General features: G+C 52.9%; 1 protein-coding gene across 1 annotated transcript in view; it reads left to right on the top strand.

Moving 5' to 3' along the window:
• DHRS12 (dehydrogenase/reductase 12) overlaps positions 1–8,453 on the top strand; it is a 43,627-nt gene extending 35,174 nt beyond the window's left edge. Inside the window, 3 exon segments of the mRNA XM_081815503.1 lie at positions 3,767–3,828; positions 5,099–5,203; positions 7,876–8,453. Coding sequence (XP_081671629.1) covers positions 3,767–3,828; positions 5,099–5,203; positions 7,876–7,989 — 281 coding nt within the window. The 3' untranslated portion in view covers positions 7,990–8,453.
• Positions 8,454–9,913: the final 1,460 nt, after the last annotated feature.

Here is a 9,913-nt window from a genome sequence, read left to right on the forward strand (position 1 = left end):
TTCTTCTTCTTCTTCTTCTTCTTCTTCTTCTTCATCTTCATCTTCATCTTCATCAAAACTCTGAATCCCCCAAACGTCCCTGATCCTATCTGGTCAGTCTTGGAGGAAAGGAAGTTACCAAACTGGTTCACACTCAAATATGAGTGACCAAAGCTTCTGTTAGCCATTTCCAACAGTGCCCTGCCAGTACCACCTGGATGTTGTTATTTTTTTAAAAAAGATTTATTTATTTGAGAGAGAGAGAGAGTGAGAGAACATGTATGCCAAGGGTTGCAGGGGGCGGGGGGCAGAGAGAGAGGAAAGAATCCTGGATCTCACGACTCTGAGATCATGACCTGAGCCAAAATCTAGAGTGGATGCTTAACCGACTGAGCCACCCAGGTGCCCCCTGGATGTTGTTATTTTGAATGTTGGCTGATTAGCACAGAATAACTGGCAGCCTTTCTAGCTAAGCTGAGTATCTTCGGGACTGTTAGGTTATAAGTAACAGGAACCACTCAAGCCAAATGGGCAAAAATAATTTATTAGTGGGCTTACAAGGGCACAGCCCTCACAGAACTCGGTGGCAGAGGCACAGCTGGGCTTTGGGCGGGTCAGGGATAGGACAGCACTGCTGTGAGGAACCGGGGTAAACGTCTTTCTCTGGGACGGTTGTCCACAGACTCATCACAACTGTTTCGCTCTCTCCTCCTCTGCTCTTCCATGCACGTGGGCCAAATATGGCGCCCTTGAGTCAACCTGCCCTCAGTGCAAGGGTTCTGTTTCCACACTCTTGGGGGAGGGGGGAGCTTGAGGCCACATGGGACAAACACAGTGCCTGGCTCAGGGTAACAACATCGTTATGTGTTTTTTTTGTTTTAGACAGGATGTGGGGCCCACCCCTGAGATGAGGGGTTGGGGTACCTCTCCAAAAGAAGTCTACGACATCAGGCCAAGGAGTTTTTTGCTTAGTTCAGTAGGGAACCCCGGATGTTGAAGGGCTTTGGGGGAGGAGAATGACATTGATTTGTGTTAACAACAGGCCTGTAATGGGCTCTATATGAGTGGGGCGAAGAGCTCCTGGTGCCAAGTTCATCCTCAGGGAATAATGACTTGCAAACAATGGAATACATTCCCACTCTCTTGGCATCAGTGTCGCCTGGGACTGAATGTGGTTTAATGAGTCAAGAAAAGGGAAATTTGCCATTTGTTTTCCACTTTGTATGCCCTTGCTGGGAACTTGGATAAGTCACCAAACCTCTTTGGGATTCTCTTGATTCCAATTCTTTTAATAAAAAATTTTACACACACACACACATGCGCACATACATACGTACATTACTTACATATTTTTATGTTATTCTTTCAGCAGATTATTATTCTGTTTCTCTTTGCTGGCCTGAAAAGACTCTGAAGGTACATGGGCAGGGCCTCAGAAACCCAGCTGGGAGTCACAAGGATTATAAATCACTAGTGGTCAGGAAAAAAAGATGCTTCACCTCCTTCTCAGGGAGGAGAAATGTGTGCTGCGTGTGAAGAGCTACACAGGTTCTTTATAATGATGAAGCTGGTGATCTGGGAGGCAGAAAGCACACAGAAGCAAATGATATCTCAGATCTGCTCCTTTGGCAGGTGGGTGGGCATGGGAGAAGGGCAGGGAAAGGCCTGTTTTGCGGATTTGGGATGAGTGAGATTTTAAAAAGATAGAGAAGCCCTTGAAGGGCCTGTTGCTAAAAACTGTGCTGTTTCTCCAGGAGTCTTTAAAAAGCACCTACCACTTGGCTGTACCCTAGAGGAGAGAATTTGGTAGGATGAATGGTGCAGCCAATCCTCCTGCAGGTGACTCTGTTAACATTTAAATCAGGTGTGTTCTCCTAGGGGATGAAGCAGGAAACAAAACACACAACCATCTCCTGGGTAGGGTGGGGAGGAGCAGAGGGGCTCACCCTGGCTCTCCTGCATCCAAGGCCAGGAGAGAGGAGGTGTGCCCAGACAGGCCCGGTGAGCAAGCCCAGCCCTCAGCCTCGCTGGGCATGGACAGCTGGGCCTCCCGGAGGAGGGAGCTGCAGGCCTGCTGTGTGGACCCTCCTTCTAGCCTTCATTTCCTTTACTCAGGAGTCATTTATGACAATCCGTCGTGGCAGGCTGACGGGGCCGATAGCTTTTGGCAGAGGTCCTTTCTGCTTCTCGCAAATTAAATCACAGAGAGCGCCACGGGCAGTGAATACAAAGAAAGTGTTCAAGGCCACTGGATGGAGGGGAACAGCTGTTGGAGACCAAGTGTTCATGAGACTTCAAAATCCACATATACTAACAAGGCAGGCCCCTCCAAAAATAAATTGGGACATGGACACCTAAGAATGCTATCTGGGATGAAAGTCAAAACTCGGAATTACAAATAACAAGACAGAAATGAAATCGACAACAGACACGCACCGAGAGCTTCCCGGCCCACGCACGCGTTTTTCTCGTGCTACAAACCCCTCTGATCCTGGGAGGGGGGCTGGCCAGCTCTGATCTCCCTCTTACAAGTAAAGAAACCAAGGCTGAAGTTGCTACGGTGACTCGCCCTCCGTCACACTGCTGGTAGGTGCCCAGATCCAGACTCTGAGCGCCCTCAAGGGCCCTGTCCGTGGTGCCAGGCTTCTCCGGCGGGCTCGGGTCTGAGCCAGGAACTGGCAGCGGTGGGTGGAGCTGGCCAAGCAGAAACTCCCAGCAGTGGCCCAGAAAAGAGCCCAGGGTGCTGCCATTTGGAACCCTCGTGTGTTTCCTACCTCATGTTAAAAAAAAAAAATACAGATAGGGCGCCTGGGTGGCTCGCTCGGTTAAGTGTCCAACTCTTGGTTTTGGCTCAGGTCATGATCTCATGGGTCATGGGATTGAGCCCCATTTCAGGCTCCTCGCTCAGCCTGAAAGATTGAAAGATTCTCTCCCTCTGCCCCTGCCCCACACATGAGCATGCACGTGCGCTCTCTCTCTCAAAATAAACAAATACATCTTTAAAAAATAATAAAAAACAAAAAAATATTAAAAAAATACAGAAAGGCATGAGGACATATAAATAAGAGTCCCACCATTCAAAGATAAGCATTTTAAACAGTTTAGCGCACCAAAATATCATCCTTGGAGATATTTCCTGTTTCGACACCTTTCCTCGCAAAAAATGAGATTCTGTTGTGCCTGCCGTGTTGCAACTTCTTATTCTGTATAGTGTGACTATCTCTCCAGGTCACATACACTTCAATAGTATTTTTTCTCATTTTGTTAAAAATGTATGTTTTATGATAACAGAAATAATCCTAGAATTATATGCTCATTGTAAAATATTCTAATTCAAAGAGTGCAGAAATGGATAGCAAAGAAAGCCAATGTTTCACTTCATCCCACCCTGGGGACGTAAGCAGTATTGCTAAATTTCTTATTTCCTGCTCGTCCTTTTCTGTGCGCAGACCAGATATAACAAACATACACGCATGTATCAGCTTCTCCCCACCGTGGGCTCCTAGACTGCGCTGCAGTTGGTATCTCCCCCTCCTCTTCCTCTCGGGACAGGAGGCCCCAGTCCTGGGAGAGGAAAGTGTCATGGGACCAGAGAAGGAAGCATCACAGGGCTAGTGACAGCATTTGGATTTGAAAACACTCTGGGGTGGTGGGTGGTGGGTGGTGGGTGGTGGGTGGGGGACGGCAGCGTAGGGGGCCACTTACCCTCCTCCAGGGCCACTGAGCGGCAGGGCCCCACGGCACAGTCCGCTGCCCGCCACCCTGCCAGAGCACGCTGCCTCCTCAGGTGTGTATATTCTCACGACTGCCCTGATCCCTGCATTGCAGGAAGAACTAGACCCCAGAGCAGCGAGTTGACCTCTTGGGAAGTTCTCCAGGTTTGATTTTGTTCCTGATGGCAAGTCGGTGGTCCCACATTTGCTGCCCCAACTGTCCTAAGGGGGGCATGTTGTCCACATCCATGGGAGGAACCGAATTCTGTCCGGTGGGCCCATGGGCTTTCTCTCTGGTCACCTGAAACCAGGCAGTCAGGGGCCAGACTGGACAGCATCTGGGTGGGCCTAGAGAGGAGCTGAAGACAGCTGGGAGGTCACGATGGGGGTCTGCCTGGTGCTTCTTCCTCGGGACACACATACTTCAGCAGGAGTTCCTGACATGTGGACTGGGATTCCTGAATCCTCATTTGGGCGGTAGAGGCTTCTCAGAAGCCCGCTCCGAAGAGCACCTTCGTCTCCCTACTCCCACCTCCTGTCACGGCTGGGTGGCTGATGCCCACACATGGCCTATGAATTCCCTGTGGAAAGGGAGGAAGAACCATCCACGAGCCGTGTTAGAGACCCCAGCCCTCACCGAAGGCTTTGCCCTGATGTCATCTGAGAGTTGGCAGAGCATCAGGAAAGGGAGGCTTCTGGAGAGCAGGGGCAGCTGCAGAAGGCATTCAGGTCAGGGGTGGGCAGGTGCATTTCCCTGAGAACATGCTGCTCAGATGGGAGGGGCCGGGCTAATGGAGCCGGTTCTCTCCTAATGGGTTAAAATGACCCAAATCAGAGAAACCAGGAGGAAGGCAGTTTGCGGACGCTGCCTTTTCTCTGCGTTAGTGGGCAGAATGACCGCTCCCCCCACCCCTGATGTCCATGTCCTCGTTCCTGGAACCAATGACTATGTCACCTTTCCTTGGCAGGAAGGGACCTTGCAGAGGTGATACTGAGACAGGGAGAGTATCCTGGACTATCCAGGTGGGTCCAGTATCATCACAAGGGTCGTTATAAGAGGAAGGCCGGAGAGCCAGAAGAAAAGGAGGAGATGCGCGGCTGGAAGAAGAGGTCATCTGGGTGGTGCGGTCACAAGTCAAGGAGAGCAAGTGGCCTCTGGAAGCTCGAGAAGGCAAGGCGCAGATTCTCCCCTCCAACTTCCAGGAGGAGCACAGCTCTGCTGACACCTTGATTTCAGACCTCTGACTTCCAGAACCTAGAAAATGCATCTGCGTTGTTTTAAGCCACTAAGTTTGTGGTCATTTCTTCCATCACCAACAAGAAAATTAATACACTGCTTGACAGAGAAGAGGGTTGGGAGGGTTTTGTAAGTTGTTGTTTGTGAATGTCTATCATATTTATTTCAGGTACCAGTCTCCTCGGGAGGAATGTTGGTTCCGAAATTGAACACCCATGATCTACAATCAGAAAGGACAGCACTTAGTGGAACGAGGGTCCATGCACAGAACAAGGTGAGTGACGCGGTTTTGTCAAGACTGCATTTTATTAATGTACCACATGGGCTCTTTTCCAAAACAAGGCTGATTCTGGGATACACATTAATTTGGATCTTAGCAGTTGCCAGCAGCACCTGGAAAGTTCCCTGGCCCCGAGGAGCCCCCCTCTGGAGGCGCCAGTCATGACTGTGCTCAGACCCGAGGGGTCTTCGTTATGCTCTTGGGAGAAGCCACGAAAGCTGCCACCTCTCTTCTTGGTGTTTCCCAGGCTCGCCCACAAAGAAATTGGTGAGGGCTGGTGCCCCCCTCCCCACCCCTGAGCAGGAGAGAGCCTAGCAGAGGTGCCCTTGGCCTGCACGGCTCAGAGGGAATAAGGATGGCGGGAGGTCACTCTTCTCCCCTGTGGGCGGCGCTGGGCTCCCCAGCGACAGATGCCACAGGAGCATGCCACGTTCCCTGGGCTCACTGTGAAGAGCGTGCACCGTCCATCCTGGAGGAATGAAAGGCAAGCGTCCAGATCTCTTACCTGATCTTAGGTATGGTCGTACCTCCATATGTCAGGTGTGACAGCTATTTCTAAAAGCCCGATCCAGAACTTCCACATTGACGTTCTTGCCCTTAAACGCACCCGGTGGGGCTCCCTCGTTGTGTGTGAGGCTGCCAGCACCCATCAGCTTCCCTGCTGCTGGTGTCGACTGTCTCGGAGGGCTGCCTTGCCAGGCACTCCCACCTCCACCTCTGCCCTCTGTGCGCCCTGAGTGTGCCCCACTTTTGCTCACTGACCCTGCAGACCAATCCTGGTGGATTATCTCCCATGACTCAAAATCCTGACGTTCCAAAGAGCCACACTGCTTTACAGTTTTCCCAGGGAGCATGGGAATAAACCACTCACTCATCAAAGAGGCCCGGATGGAGTTCTTTGCAAAGCATGAGCAAGCAGCCCCGGGGTTGGGCAACAGCCGTGATGCAGTGGAGGTGCACGTGGGGTGCGGGGTGGGGGGGTGTTCCAAGCATCTCAGGTATGGGTCCCACACGCCAAGGCAGGAGTTAGTTCAGGTATGACTGGACACGTGCTCAGTGCTAGCCTGCGCTGGGGGCCTGAGCTTCGACAGCCCGCGGGACAGACCCTGCCCTCACCCGGAGTGCGTACAGCAGAGAACAGAGGGGCACAACCCACTTGGGAAAGGGGCAGGTCTGGGCGCTAACTTCACGGGCAGGGGCTCGGGTGGCCCCCAGGCAGCATGCAGCGTGCTCTCGGGCATCATCACTGGAGTTCCCTTGTGCTCCTTCCGCCTCCTGAGGAGGGGCCAGGGTGCAGCACTGGGTTCCACTGAGACACCCATAAAGACCAGATCAGGAGGACCGGGAGGTCAAGGGCGAAATCTGTGCACACTGCCGTCCCACACGGGCCCGGGTGGGGGCTTGCTGTGTGTGCCCCCAGCCAGCTCCCTTGCCTCGCACCTAGGGGCGCCTTCCCTCTCCAGGTGCTCATCCTGCGCCCTTGTGCAGAGGCAGCCGGGGCCGCTGCCGGAGCGGTGGGCCCGAGGGCACTCGGCCATCCAGGGCTCATCACGCCGGGGAGGTCGCAGCCTTTAATTTCCATGCGGCTTTCGGTTCATCTAAAAATATCTGAGCAGCCACAGGATTGAATCTCCCCAGGAATGACCTAAAACCAGTGTAATGAGGACTGGGGAATTGCTTCATTTCCATTTAAGAGGGGCACGTTGGTACGAGAAAGGGAGAAGCTTCAGCTTCAGAAGCAGAGCTTTTGTCTCCGGTTTGCCTTGTGCGTGGCGGAGGGGAGCGGTGCTGGGGTCGGGGTGCAGCTAGGGTGCCCCCTCCTCCGGGAGCCCTCCCGACTACAGCGGCCTGGTGGCCAAGGGGGCTGGTAAATGCGGGCATTCCGGGCCCAAGAGGCATGAACAGGGGCCCAGGGAAGTCAACGGGAGACCGCTGGGGATCTGGGGACAGGCTCAGGCCACCTCACCCCCACCCAGGTTTCTCGAAATAATGAGTGTGCAAAGGTAAATAATCATCCCTAAGGAGACAATCAGAATTATCTGGGAGCCTGTTGGAAGGGCAGGGAAGGGGAGCGGGGCTCTCTTAGGGATCTGCCTTCCCCAACTCTACGAGGAACTTTCAAAGAGGAGAGACCTCCTCCCCAAACAAGGCAACTAAACCCAGCCGCAGTCACAGCAGACACCCCAGCTCCCCACCCCCCAGACACCGGAGGTGCCCCCTGGATACACTGCATGTGGCCTCACCACCCCCGTGAGGGGGGCACTGCTGTCGCCCTGTTTACAGGCGGGGAACCAAGCACAGAGGCTGCCGTCCCCGCGGGCCCGCCACAGCGTTCCGGGAGCACAATCTCCAACATTGCTGTCCCCTTTCCGAAAGCCAGTTTCTCAGAAGCCTAACATTTGGATAGATATCCTTGGAGTTCATCCTAAGAAATAATTAAAGATCTGGAAAATGAGGCTGCTCATCGCAGCACTAGTGAGAGGAGAGGGAGGTAATAAATTATGGAACACCTGTACAAGAAATCTGTTCCAACCTGAAAACTCTGCCATAGATAAATGTCTGTGGGAGAGGAAAATTGTCTGCACTATATCATTAAATGAAGAGATCCGGTTCCAAAACTGTGCGTGCCTTATGATCTGATTTTTGCTACACCCACGCCCCCCTAGGAAAAGGCGTGTGTTGGTGCTGTGGAGCATCCCACGGAGACCTGGCTTGGAGACTTGGCACAGATTCGCCCTCCGATGCACAGATCTGAGGAAGCTTTGCATATCCTGTTCTAAATGCAAAGGGGATGTTCTCAGGGAAGCACACACACCAGGAGAGACTCAGGCCAGGCTTGCTGGGAGACTGGCTTCTCAGTTCTTTCCCCTTCCTAAGGGAGACATGTGTGGCTCTGCCTGCCCGTGAGCGCCATCAGGCCACGGAGAGCCCCCAGCCGCTTTATTCCTCCCAGGTACGTCATCCTGACAACTCCAACGTCAACCTGTGTGCTTATAAAATCTGTGCTTGCAAGCCCACCACCTGGATCTGCAGTTTGCCATCTGTCGCCCACAGGTCACAGAGCACCAACGGGGCCTCCTGGGTGTGGGCAGCCCGTCCGTCTGTGGACTTGGGAGGCCTGACGGGGGTTGGGCAGGGGCCTGAGCACATGGATCTTGTCCTCCACGAGTGGGACAACAGAAGGCTTCAAATGCCATTTTTTTGTTCATCAGTATTTCCTCAGTCTTCCATAATAAACAAGTACTGCTTCTGTAAAAAGAAGTTTAGTTTTAATTTAAAAAATAAGGCCCCCAGATTATATGCTCCTTTCTATCTCTAAAATCCTCTGATCTCATTACAGCTCTCAAATGTTTACTCTGGTTTTTTTTCTTTCATTGGCTTCACAAGAGAACAAGATTTTGTTTCCCAATGTGCTCACTGCAGGGACACTGTGTTCCCCGAGGTCTGTGGGCAAACGGGGGTGTAGTCTGCAGCCAGCCCTGGGGCCTGGGTGGGGGTGACACTAGGTGAGGAACCTCTGTGTAGTCTGGGGCCAGGATGGGGTGGGAGGATGAGGCAGAGCGACTTGGCAGAGGAACAGCTCTTTCCCTTCTTACTATATTCCTCCCTGAAAAGAAGAAAACACCTCAGCAATCCAAGAAATCATCAGCCAGGATCCTCAGAGAGGCCAGACTCATTTGAGCGAGATAGCTAACTCAGGAGGCAGGAGTCTGAGTGTTTAATCCCCTTTGGCCTCCAGTGTGGCCCTCCCAGCATTGGAAGGAGACCCTGTGTCTTAGCATGCAGAGGGGCGAGGGACTCCGCAGAGGATCTTGCTCTCGGGGGATGGGCTGGCATGGGTGTCCATGTCCCAGAGCCTGGAGGACACAGGAGCCAACACAGTCCCAGGCTCAGGGGAGCAGGACTTTCCACCCAGGCCGAGGGGCGAGAGCTCAGGGGCTTTGTAAGAAGAATCTCTGGAACCTGAGCAGCTTGGCTAGATGCTGTTTTGAAGGAGAAAGAGAGAGGAGTGTATGATCACATTCCTTTGTATTATTTATTAGTGGTATTGGTATTAGAAAGAAGCCAAGCACACAATCTCTTCACTTGAGAATTCTGTCTGCGTCTCTGTACTTTCTTCTCATGGCTGTGAGTCTGTCAGTAAGGGGGTTCCACACCAAGTTCAAGGACAGGGTGTGCTCTGGGACGCAGTGGGGGTGGGGAGAGAGACAGCGTGCCGTGGCTGGGCTCGCTCCTGCCACCCCGCACACCTCCGTACAGATTCTTTCAAGGGGACTTCCTGTCTGTCTGTGAACCCTCTTTTTCTAACTCAGGCTGGGGGCCTCTCAAGGTGGACCCTCCCCTCCATGAAACTCAGGATAGGGTGGGATTGTCCCCCTTCCCCCATGACTGTGCCCAGGCTTTGCTGGTGAGACGTGTCCTTTGCCTGTTGGGGTGGGTTTTGTAAAAAGTGCCTCACCTGATTTTACACCCCGTTTTCCCCCCATCTTTCTGAACTCAGTGGGTCCCTGGAGAACAGAGGTCCTCAGGTTGTGAACCCTGTCATCAGAGTCCTGGGCGAGGCCAGGCCCCGAGGGCCCTGGGTAAAGGTGATCCCCCGGGAGGTGAAAGGTCATCTGGGAAGCTGACCGAACCCCGGGGAATGGGATCCGTCCAAAGCAGCACTGGGAAGCGAGTTAGCCGTGACTCTGCTTTTCTATTTCT

Source organism: Leptonychotes weddellii, chromosome 3 (genome assembly GCF_054177405.1).
Source record: "Leptonychotes weddellii isolate Sample4059 chromosome 3, ASM5417740v2, whole genome shotgun sequence".
In the NCBI taxonomy this organism is placed as follows: Eukaryota; Metazoa; Chordata; class Mammalia; order Carnivora; family Phocidae; genus Leptonychotes; species Leptonychotes weddellii.